At 41.9% G+C, this 16,489-nt stretch overlaps 1 protein-coding gene across 2 annotated transcripts in view; it reads left to right on the forward strand.

Moving 5' to 3' along the window:
- Positions 1-1,403: 1,403 nt before the first annotated feature.
- EPSTI1 (epithelial stromal interaction 1) overlaps positions 1,404-16,489 on the forward strand; it is a 50,729-nt gene continuing 35,643 nt past the window's right edge. For both annotated transcript variants that reach the window (XM_071803636.1, XM_071803637.1), the window contains exons 1-3: positions 1,404-1,654; positions 12,023-12,081; positions 14,047-14,130. In XM_071803636.1, coding sequence (XP_071659737.1) covers positions 1,458-1,654; positions 12,023-12,081; positions 14,047-14,130 — 340 coding nt within the window. In that variant the 5' untranslated portion in view covers positions 1,404-1,457. The remainder of the gene's footprint in view (positions 1,655-12,022; positions 12,082-14,046; positions 14,131-16,489) is intronic.

The raw sequence follows: 16,489 nt of genomic DNA on the forward strand, positions 1-16,489 counted from the left end.
TGAAAAGGACAGGCTACTGCCAGCCTAGGATGTCTTCTGCGTATGTCTCAATGCATGCTGCATTGTTATCTCTGGAGCGATTTGAATTAGAGAGATCAGGTCTCGGCAGGGAGAGGGCCTCTGAGTGGCTTTTGCTATGTGTCTCTGAGAAATGAACATACTGGACTTTCCCACAGTGTTTCTGTGGGTTCACAGACCAGGCTAGACCCATCATGGCCCAGAAGTGAGACAGTTCTGGGCGGGGTGCAAGGGACTGTGCACCCACTCATCCCTTTGTAACAGAGAACCATTGCACTCCAGAGTCTCTCTAGAATGGTTTGTGTACAAATGAAGATCATCCCAGTTGTTAGCAGGGACAGTGGAAGGGATGGACCTTCATCGGGAAGCCATAGGAGATACTGCTGGATGTGGCAGCTCTGGGAGGTGTGCTGCTGGTGATGTGGTCCCACAGATGGGCTCCACCTCAAGGAGCATCACCAACACCAGGCACCCTGTAGTTGTCCAAGTGGCATTTTATTTTGCTGCTTTCCCAGCACATGTAGGGTGTAAGACCTAGGAAGTCTGGACAGTCAGGAAACCTAGCCACAAAATCATTCCTTTAGCAAAGTCGTTTTGGTGCACCTTGAGCAGCAGAGGACAGAAAGTGACAGGATCTGCAGATGCAGAGATGCATTTTCATACCTCTGCTGCATAAAGCTTGGGCAGCATTACCAGTTCTTTTTTTCTTGGGTTAGGAGCTGCGAAACGTCTTCGTTTTATCAGTGATACCAAGAAGGTTGCTAGTTTTCCTCAGCGCTTCAGGTGTCATAATACCTCATCAGATACAGTGCCACTGATCAGGTGTGCTCACTGAAGGTATCTGCATTTTCACCTCAGATTTGTCCTCTATTCCTCATGCTGAAGTAGTAAGTCAAAGTAAAAAAGTTTTCTGATTGAGCAGAATTGAAACGCAGAATTGGAGTTGGGAATTGTGTAGGATCACTGCCTTGGGATTTATCTGAGCATCAGTTTTTAGTTTCCCTTTCATCTTTCTTCATACACACCTGCAAAATGGAAACCAGAAAAACCCCTAGAGTTATCTCCCTCTTTCATAAGCAAATTTGAAGTGCTGGGGTGAAAAATTGTCAGAAATGTGGTTTTCAACCAGACCTCAGTGTGCTTATGCTGAGCAGTCTATTCCAAGACTGCATAAAGTGGTTTTGACTGTTTTATTAGTACAGATCAGCTCTGCTGTCACCCTATGACTCCAGCCTGCTCAGGTGCTGTGGTTGAGATGACCAAGGCGAGCTTCAGCTGGAGGATAACTCAGCAGTGCATGGATTTGTATGTGTTACAGCTGAGAGTCCAGCTAGGGGTGGGGCTTACAGGGAATTGAAACTGAAACTCCAAGTTGTGAGGTTTTCCCTAGCTCTAGCTGCAGTACTCCTTGCTGAACAAGGCAAGGTACTCCTGAAACAATGTCTGGGTTTGGAGGATGGAGGGAAGGCAGCAGGTACAGGACGGCTGATGCCTCCAGTACCCCATTTTCCTCTCGAGGTTACCTCTGGGATGGCAACAGTAAAAGAGAGGAAACTGAAAACCCTCAGAAGCTGACACCATCTGAAGAGGAGAAAAGCAACCAAGCATCAGCCTACCAACAACAGCAAGAGCAGTAGTAAGTAGCAAGGAGTCTGGCTGAGATGTTGTTGGGTTTTTGTTCTCCACCTTGATGTGTGCACTTTTACAGGCAGAAATATTTTATAGAGAGATTGTGAAGGGGACTGGGCACACAAGAATCTTGTCCTCTCAGAGCCCTGCAGTCAGCCTGAAACCTACCTATGAATGACACATCCTACATGGGACCTGAGTTCTTCTGCCAGGCTTTGTGGTGGTGTGGCTTACACCTCGTGTGATAGCAGTGGCCGCTTCTCTACATTTGATATTGCTATACATAGTGTTGGTTTCTTGGCATCTTTTTCCAAAATGAAATTTCAAATCCTGTTCTAGCTCCCTGTTTTCTGCCTCTTAATATTTCATCTTGGAAAGTCTAAAAATACATCCTTTGACTTAGGAAATGGATATAGACTTCATTTCAGCACTGATCTGAATGCAGTCCAGGACACAGAACAGCTTATAACAACCTTATTCTGACAAAAATAAAGCCAAAGCTTCAGCCCTTTGTTTCATTTTAGGCTTTGTTGGAATCTATGCTCAGTCCATCTCTGGTTGTCCAGTGACAATGCTTAGATGGCTTGTATAAGCTCTAGTTTGCAGATATAACACGGAATAGAAACTGACAGTAATGTGGGTGTATTTTATGCACACGTGCTTAATACATATATGCATAGCTGACCAAAGGGAATTGTTTACATTCTTTTTCCCCAAATGTGCTTTTTCTGAGCTGTTAGTAACAGTACATGTAATGCTGTTATCATTATATGTTGAGTTTGCTTAGCTTGCCTGTTTTTTCCCCGCCTTTCAAAGCTCAGCTGACAGAAGCTGAAGGCTGTTTCAGTTTCCTTTTACTTCTTTCTGAATGAAGAAGGTGGAGCCACGCTGTGAAAGAGGTGACAGGCTGCTGGTCACAAGCAGCAGCCAGCTGCTTTCTGCTGTAACCCATGAATGCTTGCCTACTAGGTAGTAATGATCCAGGGACTACTAAGAGCTGCGTAGCTTTGAAATCTGACAGCATTTTAATGACTTGCTTTCAGGAGAGCAAACAACCATTCTCGAGTTACGGTTAACGTTTATTTTCTGCCACTTACAAACATGAAAGGCCGTCTGTCTTGCCTGCTCTCACACTGGTATATATCCACAGTACAGCAGGAACAGCCCTTGTTAGTTGTCATATTTGTGCTATGCACATTTTCTTGCCTTTTTTTTTTTGATAGGGGGAATAGTGGGAGTTTTCCCATAAGTATAACTGCCTTTCCCCAGATTTAGTCTGGGATACAAACTCCTTGGCATAGTTTAGGTAAATACTTAAACAGTTGGTTAACCAAAGCTCCTCGTGGAATTTAAGACTAGAGCAAATATATCTCACACAGATTCTGACCAGATGGTAGGATCCCCCATAAAACTTGGAAGAATAAATTAAAGCCCTGTTCCCTTTTTCATCTTTATATGATGCTTGCAGACAAAAAGCTGTTGTGTATCTTCTGCAAGGACTGTGTGCTTAGTATTTTTTGCTATGTGATACGAAATTGTATCTGCATAAAGCTGTAACAAAGAATTCATTTCTAAGCCTGGAGTGTGCAAATTAAAGTCTGTAGTAGTGTGTAGTTATGCGAAGGAGGAATGAAGGAAAAGCAGGTTCAAACCAACCATGTAATATGAGTGGGAAACCAATACTCAAAAAAATAAGTGAACAAAATTGGAGTTTGCTCCCATCTCTCCAGAAGGCAGATGCTAACCACCAGTTTGAAGATGAAGCCACTTAAACTGTGATTTCCTTAACTAATCCTGATTAAAATGGTAGAAGGTATCTGAAATGCTAAAGCAGAGGAGATTTCTTTTCTTAAAACAAAAATTAATTGTTGCATTTATTGTTATATCTTTGTTCTGTCATTTCAAGTTACCTTTCAAGAAAGGTCTCAGATCAAGTCACATTTCAGCAGTGATAAAGCTGACACAACCTTTTGGCCATCAGTCCTTTTGAACGTATTCCTTAAAACTAAAATATTATGATACCCTCAGAATAGCCCACATTTTCAGGCTCTGAGATAACCGAGGGTTGAACAGAGCAGTTTGAGAGCTGAAGGCATAGACTGTCACTAGAAGAAAAAAAACCACACAGACCAGCATTAACCTAGAAGGCTTTCAGGAATATGTGTAGCAGAGGGAACATGAGGAACCTGAGTAGGATACCTCTGTGCCAAGGAGTGGCTCTATTCCAACTTGTTTGCTGCTTGCTGTTTTCTGGAAATAGCAAGAATATGGTTTTCTGCCAGTAAAGCAGAAGTCGGGATCTCTATTGAAGTCTCTGAGTATGTGACTGAGTTATTTCCACACAAACTGTCACACAAAGTCTTTGGGCTGCGCTTTAGAGAAATTGGGAGTGGGAAAACACCTTAGCAGCTTCTTACGGTGGGATCAGGTGACTTTTCATGGAGACTGGGCACATAAAATATGTGTGGGATGTGTCATGTTGTAGCCTCATCCACTAATCAATATTTAAACTTGACTATTAAAAAGTACGAAGTGGGCAACTGGTATGAGAGAGTAATTTTTCTCTTGCTTTGGGAAAACCCTTATATGATATGTCAAAGCTAAGAAGTGATAATAAAATGGTCCTAATTAAGTTAAAAAGAATACTTGTTCAAATGCAAAATTGAAATGAAGCTTTACACATCCCCCTTCAGTTATATATAGGATGTGGTTTTAGGCAATGGAGAAAAAAAACATTAGGGTGACAGGTACTTGAAACTGCTTATAATAATAAGCTTGCATTTAAGTTACTACTTTGTCTGCTAAGTGCCATGAAATTAACTTGTAGAAAGTGGATTCCCAAATTGCCCCTGTTCATGTCTATTCGGAGACAAAAGTCTATACAGAAGAAAAGGTGGAGAAAATTGGGGAAATTAGAGGCTAAACTATAGCTGGTGCCTGAAAAAGAAAATGCTGGCCCCAGTCAGCCGTCTGTCCTTGGCACCTTTAAAGCTGGCGAGAATAATATTGGTTCTGGTAAAATCCATTAAAAAAAATCAAAATCATAAAATCTGAAGATATACTGTCGCACAGCTGGTAACAGTCCCTCATCGTTCTGTGTGTTAGCAGAGTTACTAGAATGCTTGACTTGCAAAATTGTATTCTTTCACTGCAGGAGCCAAATCTGTCAGGGCTTTCTTTCCTTCCTTTTCCAATATTCGTCCTGAATTAAAAAAAAAAAAAAAAAACAAAAAAAACCCAAAAACCACAACCAAAACCGACCAAAACTATCTCGAATTTTTTGCTGATGGAGTATACTTAGATGTTCTGAAAATTTTACTTTTTTTTTTTTTTTCACAATCCGAAATTTCTCTTTAAAAACACCATATCAGTGTATGAAACTGGAGGCAGATGCTTAGCAAAATGCTTGTTTTGCCCACTGTTCTGCAACTGGTGAAAGTGCTAGAAGGGTAATCTGAATTACAGACAGTCTGTTTAGAGTTGAGTTCTGCATTTGCTGCAGAGGAGAAATCGCCCAGCTCTCTCTTTCAGGCTGATGGATTAATCATTAACAGCCCAATGGGGTGATTCAGAGATGCCTGGCTTCCATGTGGTCAGAAGCCAGTCTTATCTCCAGCTGAGTGTTTGGTGGCAGGGTCTGTGTCAGAGGATAACCATGCACTAAGATTTCTGTTAGTCTGGATGATGGGGTTGCTGTGTTCCTCGCAATGTGTGTGGACGGAAAGGAGCTCCTTTTAACTGCTGTGTTAGAAGGCTTTCTTAGAAGAGCTTGGTTTGCACAAGACCCGATGTGTTCCCTTGATGCATAGTGTGGTGAGACAATGAATAAGGAATATATTGGAGGACAGTGTGAGCAGGGGCAATAAAAGGACGACAAATACTGTGGTGCAGAGGCAGAGGAGGAGAAAATATGTTGTTGAAAACAAAGCGGGAGAAGCAGAGATGAATATGCCACCAGTTTAGGTCTTAATCTTCCTGTGATACAGCCTCTGACCTGCTCAGCTCTCCAGGCATGCTGGCAAGCCTGACTCACAACGCACGGACGCCTCTGCGGGGGTGGCTGGGCTCCACGCTGGTGTTGCCAAGCCCAGTGCCTGGCCTGTCCAACGTATGGATGCTTTGTGCTCCTCATGGCTGGCATTTGCCAGGTGCTCCAGCTGGCTCTGGCATGCTTGCTGCATCCCTGGCACTGTGCTGCGCTGAGGTAACCAAGCTGCTTTGGGACCTGGGGACAGAACAAACATGGTTGTAGCTGACTTTATAGACTTTGCTGGGTTATAGAATCATAAAATGTCCGAAGTTGGAAGGGACCCACAAGGATTATCGCGTCCAACTCCTGTCCCTGCACAGGACAACCCCACAGTTCACACCATGTGTCTGAGGGCATTGTCCAGTCTCTTCTTGAACACTGTCAGGCTTGGGGCCATGACACCTCCCTGGGGAGCCTAGGGGTCTGATGTTAGTCTACCACATTACCATAGCAAACTCCCTCCTGTTGGTGTAGTCAGCCCATGAGTGTATGCTGATTAATGGCACATTAGCATTTTCAAGAAAGAGAGAAAGCTGTTCTGTGAGCTGAGTTTGGGCTGAGAGCTACCCCTTCGGCTCCCCGATTTGATCTGTCACTGTGACAATTTCCCTGAAGGTTTAGAGGGTGGTTGAGATTGTCTTCCAGCACTGATGTGTTTACTACACCAAGTGGGGTGCAGGTTGAAGCGCCTGCTGTTCTTACCACTGTGCTATCGCACGCTGAGCCCAAACCAAGCTCCTGAATCCAAGCCTCATCTAAACTCCTGGAAATTTGGTTCTGAGTTTCAGTTTTACTCTTTGAACCAAATTTTAACTTCAGGAATTTCTCTATGAGCTTGTGGGTACTGGAGAATTGAGATTTGGTTGCTTTCCTGATGTCTCTGACTCAGTCCTTCTCGTGGGCCTCTTTCTGCTGCTGTTTTCCTTCTTGCTCTTTCCCTGTGCAAGTTCACTTCTTCAGGTTTTAACTCTTTGTTTTATCCCAAGGCCTCACTATGGCAAAAATGTTATCCATTTTAATGAATGCTTTAGCTAACCAGAGGAGCCAGACACAGAAGTGAGTTATCCTGGCTTAATAAGCTTCCAGACATCAGCTGAACTGTGATAATCAAGTGCAGTGCTACCCTGCAGCAAACACAAGACAAAGTCCACGAACGTAGACTTTTTATGATAAATGTGTTCTGCTAACGCAGTTTATTTTCTGCCTCTTGTGTTAAGAACACGCGTGCAGCTAGGGTGAATCTGACAGTGTATGATATTAAGCGCCAGTAATTCACTTGTGTCTCTGAGCTGTAAACTGATAAGATGCTGTTGCTGATAAAGGTGGAAAGCCAGAGCTCCAAGCCCACATGCAAGGTTTGAACACCCTCCCAGGGTTCTGCTTATGGCACTGTTGGGGCATGGAGTGTATTGCTCAAGTGAGGTCTAGAACTGTGGCTGTCAGTGACTGTTAGCATCTGGCCATGGGTGCATTGCGAAATAGTGATACCTACAGGATAGTTGTCTGCTTGCTGGGATTTGGCATCTTGTAGCCTTCCATGGTGTTTAGCAGCATTTGGCTGCTGCATCAATCATGGGAGCCTTGGTGAAAACAATGCTGTCGTTGCATAGACTTGACCTCTCTTGAAACAGTTCTGGATAATTTAATGCAAAGTTCAGCTCAGCATGTCTTTGAAGGAGATTCAGAAATTGTCTTTGACAGTTTGCTTTTTTTTCTCTTTTAAATTCAGTCTTAATATATTATCGAATGCAGTATTTCACCTGTATCTTCCCGCTTAAGTTGTACATATATAAAGTACTTATTTTTCTCTCTTTGCTTAATATATGCATGCACATGCTCACTGGTGTGCACATAAGCATGTGTGCAAATACATATCTGTGTGTGTGTGCATTTTTTTCTCCTGGCAATGTCTTCATTGATTACTGATTGACTTCCTTTCTATGGAGTCCTTCCTCCATACTGAACCTGCCCAGTTCTTTTTCCTGTTCTTTAGTCAATTGTGTTGCTCTCCAATTGCATTCTCCTAGGTTTCTGTCTTTTACAGAGAGCACATTGCCTGGCAGAGCAAAATATTTAGCTTTCAGCTTTGTGGCATTCATGTACCGATGCACCCGCGGTATAAAACACAGTGGAACTGGAAATAGTTTATAACAGCCATTACTTTTGTAACTCTTTAGACTATTTCACACTTCATTTGGAAGGCTTCCCAGTGGTAGACAGCTGAAGTAAGCTTGAGGAAAAACTGAAGGGCATAGCTCTGCAAAAAAAGTCATTGGTGAACAGCAGTTCTCCTGTATGTATTCAATTTTAGAAATAAGCTATTTTATACAAACCAAAAGGCAAGTAGGACCAAGGTTTATCTGGTCTGTACTCTGAAAGCATTGGAAATGTGTCCTTGAACAGTGCTGGTTAGATGAGCAGAGTTACACACAAGCTTAAAAATTTAAGATTGCAGGCATGGTGTTCTCTGTGTTGCTGATCATTCAAACTGTAGACTACCTTTGCAGATTTTTCTATGACTGCAGTGTATGTCTCTCCTCTCTTATCTAGGTATTTCTCTTCCCACTACTGTGGTATTTTGTGTCTTTATATTTAAAAAAACCCTATGAGGTTGCTTTTTGTCTTTATTTAAATACAGATACTTTCTCTGATTGGGTTAGAACTTTCTCATGTTAATATCTGCACGCTCTGTGTAATTAGTCAATATATTTCTATTTTCTGTGGAGGCAAACTGAAAAAAGTCTCATCAAGGTTAATATGATCTATAAAGGTAGAAAACTATTTGTTTCTCTATTTTGAAGAGCTGTAACCTGGATAAGGCATTCGTCCTGCCTCCTCCAGTGACTTCTGTATTTTTATTTATAAAACAACCTTACCTCAAAGGTAGGCTTAAGCCATGTAACAGTAAGAATCATTATTAGTGAACCTGAATAGTTAAATTCTTTATCATCTTTTTTGGTTGTGGATTTTGAAGCACTTTGTTTATTGGTATAAAGTACAAAAGGTCTGCACATCACTGATAGCTTCAGATCTTCACATTTCCTTAATTGCTACCCAGGTAAGTAGGATAATTTGCTTCAGGCTTATGGCTACTGTGGCAACTCAGAAACTGACTGGAATATTAAATTGACAGGCTGTAGTGGGTTTTGTAGGCTTTGCTGGATCAGAGGTTTGGTCTGAACAAAGAAATGACATGCAATATCCTGCAAAGTGGCTAAAACACAAGGTGAAACCTGGTGGTGGGGTTTTGCATTAACTTTCTTTCCTTTTTAAAAAAAAACCTCAAGAAAATGAGGGATGCTAGGTGTTGATTTTAGTTTTAGCATTAGAACTCGTAGGGCAGATGGAGTCTCTCAGGCAAGAGCTTGTCTGGCTCCACTCTTGCTGTAGGCTGGTAAAGCAAGGACCAGCTCACACCCTGACTTTCACCCACCCCATAAGAAGTTTATCTTGGGCTCACTCCTCCTTCCCCCTGATCCCAGTACCCAAAGGTATACTCTTAAATGTCTATCTTTCCAGAGACTAAGGTGAGCACTATAAAACTATATAAACTCAATAATAGTATAAGCACTAGATAAAAGACAAACAAAAGTTGGTATCCTGTTCTCTCTTTCCCTCCCCCTGCGGAGACTTGAAATCCTAATTTTATTTTAACTTTGCCTTTATTTCAATAACATAGAGACCAAGTTGGCCTTTAAGTGAGCAATCTTTTCACTACAATGACTCTTGTGCTGCTCTTTGGAAAACAGAGCAGCGATTTCCCTGGTACTAAGTGTAGTGTCACCTCTACCCCTTTCATAAAGTGATTGATATTGGCTATATTTCATGTGCTGTCCTTCTGAGCTCCTGGATAATGACCATGGTCAGATGTCAGAAGAGTGGCCCCAAGCTGGCCTCCCAGACTCAAAACCTTCCAGCTAAAAAGCAGAAGCAGAGAGAGGAAATGATTCAAGGCATAAGGGCTGGATTTGATACCATGATTTCTCATACATGTGCAGACATGGAGGAGTCCATGCTTTCAGTTCCTAATTTGAAACAAAACCTGAAGTCATCAGATATGTCAGATGATATAAAAACTCTCCTGCCCTCTAGTGCTGTGAAGCAGTGGGATGTCTGAGATGCGGTGATGTTTGTGGGGGGAAGATATGTAGTCTGGCAACTCACAATTCCAGCCATTTTTTTCACTGACAGAAGGAGAGGAGTGTAAAAGGTACTTAATAATTTTTGTGTATGAACTTGAGAGAAATATGATCTTAATATCTGAAACAGCCAAGCAAAACCTACTAAAAAAATATTGAAACTGATAATCCATACAGCAGCTTGTCAAAGGCAGTTTGGGATAAATTGTAAATGCTACTACTCAGTCAAATAAAGAAAAATCTGAAAAAAACATCGGTGATGGGGAATGTTATGCCATAAGCAAGATGGGTTGTCAAAACTTCTTTTAAGTAATTGTTGTGCCTCAAACGCTGGAGGGGGGGGTTACTGCTCTCCGGCTCCTGCCTTTGAGGGTCTGGGATTCGGTGGAGAGGTGAAGAACAGTCTCACAGGCACCAGAGTAAGCTGCCAGGAAAGGAAAAGATCATATTAAGTGGCACCATTAAAGCTTTCAGCTCTATCTTTACTAGTTTAATCTCATAAATTAATCCACATCCTCCTAGAATAAGTCTTCAAAGAGAAAGGGGTAATTGGATATAAATACTTTCCTTCTCAAACCTTGAATTACAGTGATATGGCAGCAGGCAGCTTTTTGCACTTTGATCTTTTTGCATGATTTTCATTCCCCTTTTTAGCCTTAGTCTCAGACCTCATTCTCTCATTACTTTTTCATGGCCAACTGTGCACCCTCTGCTTCACGGCTTGTCCTCTAGCCACTCCCTCCGGCCCTTTCTTCTTTTCAGACGCTCAGCTTTTGCTCCTCTTTATTCTTTGTTTTCAGCTCTTCTCCTCGGGCCTTCACCACAATGAAGTCAGATGAAATATTTGTCCCCATGTGTGCAGATAAAACCCCTCCAAATGCTGCAGAGAGGTGTGAGCTTAATCTGAAGTGCAGAGCCAACTGCTGCTCAGTGCATTTCTGGTAAACCTCACCCTCTGGCTCAGCTCCTGCTGAAGTGTAGACTGATACTCACACAATACACCATGTAGATAAACCTCTTTGTTTTCTTCAAGTGGAACTGACATATTTTCATCACTCTTTTGATCACCTTGAGTCTCTAATGCACTCTGAACCCTGTCCTGCTTCTTTGCTGTCACGTTAGATTGATAGCTCCTTGAGACAGCAACTGCATTTTGAATTAGGTTGAGCAAAACAAGGCCTTTGTCCTGCTTCAGCGAGTTGCTCCTTAGGTATGACAGCAAGATAAATATGCCCAAGGAATTCCCCATGCCTGACACACACAAGGCTAAGAGAGGTGGGTCTGTTCAGCCTGGAGAAGAGAAGGCTGAGAGGGGATTTTATCAGTACTTATAAATATCTCAAAGGTGGGTGTCAAGAGGATGGGACCAGACTTCTTTCAGTGGCACCCAACGACAGAATGAGAGGCAGTGGGCACAGACTGAAGCACAGGAGGTTCCATCTGAATATGAGGAGAAACTTCTTTACTTTGAGGGTGCCAGAGCACGGGAACAGGCTGCCCAGAGAGGTTGTGGAGTCTCTTTCTCTGGAGACATTCAAAACCCACCTGGACACCTTCCTGTGTGATCTGCTCTGGTGAACCTGCTTTAGCAGGTGGGTTGGACTGGATGATCTCCAGAGGTCCCTTCCAACCCCAACCATTCTGTGATTCTGTGACAAGGAAACTGAGGCTTAGGCTGAGAGCAAATCATGTGAGTCCATCACAAACAATATGATTTTGCGCACTCCTTGGGTAACTCTTGGGCAAAACTGCCTAAATCCATGAAGTGCTTCGTGCCTTCAAGGTATGGGGTGGTACTGCCAGCACCAGTGCTCTTCCCAGTAGACAATGGTCCTCCTCTGTGCTTGAGCAAGCTGTGAAAGTAGTCTACTGTGTGGAGCATTTTGATTCAGGGAAGCAATTTGATTTAAAAAGGCTGAGATTTGAGGTCAGCGGTCTAGAATGAGACTTGCGTAAGAAAAGTGAACACTGCTAAAAGCTTCTGAAAAATTTGTCTTCAGTATTTGCCACCAACTCCATATAAAATAAGTATTTCTAGATTATTTACCAAAAGTTCCTGAAGAGCTGAATCAAAATAAATACTGATTTTTGGTATGAAGCTATTTGCCACAACAGCAGAAAACTGACTTTGCTGAAGAAGGAACCCCCTTCTAGCCCTGGTTTTCTGTAGACAGGAAAAGTAAAAGAGTGTTTTCTTTCATTTTAGTGTGAACCCGTATGTCTTGATAACTCCGAATGAAACCAGAAGAAACAAGTTGCAACAAAGTAAGTTATCTAATACAGTAATACATTATTTCTACTTGAATAAGTTTAGCGGTTTGTGCGCTTTACTCGCTTTACTGCCCTTGCAACTTTTATTCTCCTTTTTACAATGCTTTTATATGTGCAGCAGTGACAATGAAGTCAATTCTGTGAGCGATATCCATCATCGTGTAGGTTTTTCTTAGGATTAACTTCTCATCTGACTAAACTTCATGCAGAATAAGTCTTGTTCAGGAAATGGTTTTTGGTAGTTTCAATGCTGGAGTTGTTCAAGCTGACTTCTACAAGACTCATCTGGAATTAGCTCTATTCCACTTCTACAGGATTGAATTCAGATTGAGAATCAGACTTTGAACTCTCTCTGGGCTAGGGGGAGGAAGAAAAAAAAATATATAAATAAGAAATATTTTTGAAAATACTCTCATGTGGAGACTAAAGCAACTAGAACAACTGTTGGTTCTTGAATCTCCATGTAATGATTGTAGGGGGCTCTTTTAATGGAGCTGTGAAAGATCGTTTTAAATGTTCACTTTTGCATGACTTTGTGTCTTGCTGGTGAAAGTAGCTAAGAGGAACACCCTGAACCTCTACCAGAAAGATTAAGCATGCATCAAAAAGGTTTCATTGGCAAAGTTATAGCAAGAGTCGATCATGAAATTCTGCATACAGAGCTGAACAAGCACTGCAGTCTTATACTCCTGGCTGTTTATTTGTGAAAAATGTGGAAGCTGAAGGAGTGTCAGTCAGCACTCGCATTTTGAGCCCTCAAGGAAACAGTGCAATTAAATTCTTTATTCTCAAACATTGTGAGTTTGGCTGAAATGCTTCTCCAGCAGGCTGATGTGAGGTTTGGTTTCCTTTGGTTGCAAGAAAGAAAATGGACTTCTGAACCAAACCATCATCTTCTTGAAGGAGGAGCTGTTTCTGACACTAACAGCAAAGGTGCTGCTATTCTAGTAAAGATTTGTTTTCACTTTGTGCCACCAGTGTGCAAGGTCTAAAGCATGCCAAGTATTTCTGCCTTGGATACTGACAGAAATAGGGCCTCACCAAAACCATTCTCTGCCTAAGTGCTTGTTTTAAAGGTGAAATAACAAGCTGCTGTCTCACTTGGGCCTCTTTAGAGACTTGCCCAGGAGCTGGTTTTATCTTTTTAAAGGAGAGCTGGTGTTAGTGTCTGATAGCTGTAACCTGCCATTACAAAATATGGTTCATGTTAGTTTTAGTAAACCTGAAATTAGTTCTTAGCGCAAGTGAGATATTATACTACTCTAAAACACAGCTCCTCTTTTTGTAGGCTTTGTGGGCCTTGCTATGAGAAGAACTGTTGGGTTTTTTCCTCTATCAGTCAATGAGAGAGCACAGTTTAACCAGCCAGCCATCCCAGAACATGTGGCTGGTGTCCCTGGCTGTCTTGACTAGACTTCCACTGACTACACTGGGAGCTTGCCACCCATCTCCCTTGCAGACACCATGTTGAAGTGTCTTAATTTGAAGCTGGATCATGCATTCCCCTTGTTTTTATTTAGGAACCATTTGATTGGGAGGGAAAATTACTTCATTTTCCTGCTGAGGAGTCTTACACTACAAGCATTTCCTTACATGCAGCAGTAACATCTTAATCGTAACAACTTCTGTTTTACTTGCAGAGGTAAATACTGTGGTATTTACCTACAGGTTCCCAGGGGTTAAAAAGCAGTCCATCAGCAGTCTCTTAGGTGTTTTTTGTTTTGCTTTTGGGATTGAGTCCTAGGGTTAGCTCACCATACAGTCCCAAGTCAGGCAAAACGTTTACCCTGCTAGTGATTCCAGTGACTGTGTAACCTCCTGGGGGTTATCTGCGCCTCTCAAGAACCAATTTATCTGTTCTTGGTTGGGTCTTCAGGGTTACATATGATTAGTGATACTGCCTGCTTTTTAGTACTGCTTCCAACTTCCATATATTTGTTTCTTTTTGTACCTACACAGTTGCTAAGAAAGAGCTAGACGACCTGGAGAGGTGGAAAGAAGAGCACAGGCCAGGGCGAGTTAAGGTGGTTCCACAGAAACTGGGTAAGACATGTAAATCGGCTATGCTGAATTGCAAAATTTTATTTTCCAGGCCATTTTTCACTTTTTCTCACATGCTACTTATTAAAGAAATTCAGTATCAATAAGGGTTAACATGAGCCTGCTGTTCTCTACGCTCTTTGATGGTCATGGCAATGAAGATGTTTCTGAAACAAAACAACATAGATTGTCACTCAAAAAATCTATCAGGATCAGTTCAGAAGATCTAGACTAATATTTGGGAAAAGGAGGTGGATTATCCCTCCTGCTGGTGACGTTGTCTGTGGTTGATGTCTCTGAGGGGATGCATACTTTGCATGAGTGTGTAGATGACCAGCGTGTGTCAGAGATCCTCCAGTTACCCATAAGAAAACTCCTCTGTGTTATGGGCCAGTACCTGTGCTTTCTTGGTGCCTGGCTCCTGAAGAGCGATCCCTGCAGCTTCAGGCATTTGCCTGCTAAATGTGTGTGGTGCTCTGTATTGCCCATTTTATAAAAATAACAACAAAGGTAAATGAAAAACAGGATAAAAAGCTACAGGAACTTAGGTCACACTAAACTGAACTCATGCGTTCGATAAGATATCCAACTTTTTTTTATAGACGAGAGGAACCGTAATGTATCTCTTCAATTGTAATCACTACAATTTAGTGCTATTTGGCAGTTAGTTAAATTAAAAAATTAAAAAGACCAAAAAGAGCTCAAATACACCTGCAATCCTGTACAGAGAATAGAACTGCAGATTGTGCTGAAGCAGGAGGAAGGTCATTAGAAGTGCTTTTCAAGTACCAATCTTTGACCTGTCTTGTTTTAGTATCTTTCTTTAATGTCTTTGGCATGAAAAGTAGGAGGGAGCTGATGAAACTTGCTGACAAGACAAGACTTGAAAGCATCACTTGTATAGAACATGATGAGGACACTGCACAGCAAAAATTGGATGACCTTGAGGAACTGCATTAATAAAAATGGGACAAAATTCATTCTGACAAAGTGAATTATTATAATGATGTCTTTATTAGTTTTGTAAAACTAGAGCTCCTCTTCCTTCTCTTGGCTGTTGTAGGAGAATTTGGGGTACACAGTGCAGACTGTTGTCTGCTTGACCTGGGAACTAAGTTCTTTTTTTGCTGTACTATACGAGATAAGTTTGGGGTGGTTTACTGTTTATAAAAATAAGTACCAGGTGGGATATGAAGGAAGTTGAGTTGACTCCAACCCGAATTTATTTCTGGGGTCAAGGTGATATGGGTCCCACATGTTTGTTTTGCCCTGCAGCCTGAGTCCCAGTTGTTTGCCATGGTTAACCTCCTTTTGCAAGTTGGTGTAATGGCTGGTGTTCCCACTATCATGTGGCCAGACATGCTGTTTGTGAGTTCATACACATTAGCTGCTTCTTGCTTCTGAGTAGTTCCTAGAAGGCATGCGTCTGTCCCCACAGAGCTTTATACTGAAAAGAGTTAAATCTGAAAACAGAAAGTGTGTGGCATCTATGCAGAATGTGTGCAGGCTGGCTGCCTGGCTGGGGATGTGTCAGCAAACCTGCAGTGATTGAGAGTGTGGGGAATCTGAACTTCTTCTGGTCCTACTGCGTTTAAAATGTTTCTTGGGAAAGAAGTAAATTAAGGAAGGAAAAAAAAAAGGTAAGAAAAAGCTGAAAGAATTCCAGGAGGTTATATGAGCTCTTCAGTCGCTGTCTAGCTGCCACTTAGAAAGACCCCTGGAGACTGAGACACATGCACTATGTTCAGCGCGTCTGAAAAGAGGTAAGGTGCAAAGATTATTAGATCTTGTCATTCCCAGAGGAACAAATTTGGAACAGAAGAGAGCTCATGGAAGGAGAAAAAAAATGTAAGTGTCATCTCTAATTTCACAACTGTAGGTACTCATTAAGGTAAAAAATATCGTATGGTATTTTCTCAGAGTGATTTTAAGAGGCTACACATCTAGTCCAAATCACCAGAGAATTCTTAAAGCTGAAGTTTCTTAACACTCATGCTTGTCATAGGGAAATAAGTATTCTGAATTTCAGCTCTGTAGTGTTTCACTGGCAAACTTTCAGGTACCACAGAGGGATGAGAGTAATGAAGGATGCAAGTTCCACCCTCCTCCATAAGCAATGAGTGGAGCAACAAATCATGCCTGATAACTGCAACAGCCTCCTTTTTGATCATACCTAAAGCCAGCCACAACATACTCTGAATTCAGTGAAACATTCATCATGTTACAGACAAGCCAGCCTGAATGAATTAAATTCGTCTGAAAGGCTATAGGCAATGGCTAATAATGATCAGTAAAATACTTGCTTAGAGCCAATGTCCAGCAGAACATGCAGGAATATGCAGTGAACACGAGTGTTAAATGT

Source organism: Patagioenas fasciata, chromosome 1 (assembly GCF_037038585.1).
Source record: "Patagioenas fasciata isolate bPatFas1 chromosome 1, bPatFas1.hap1, whole genome shotgun sequence".
Classification (NCBI taxonomy): Eukaryota; Metazoa; Chordata; class Aves; order Columbiformes; family Columbidae; genus Patagioenas; species Patagioenas fasciata.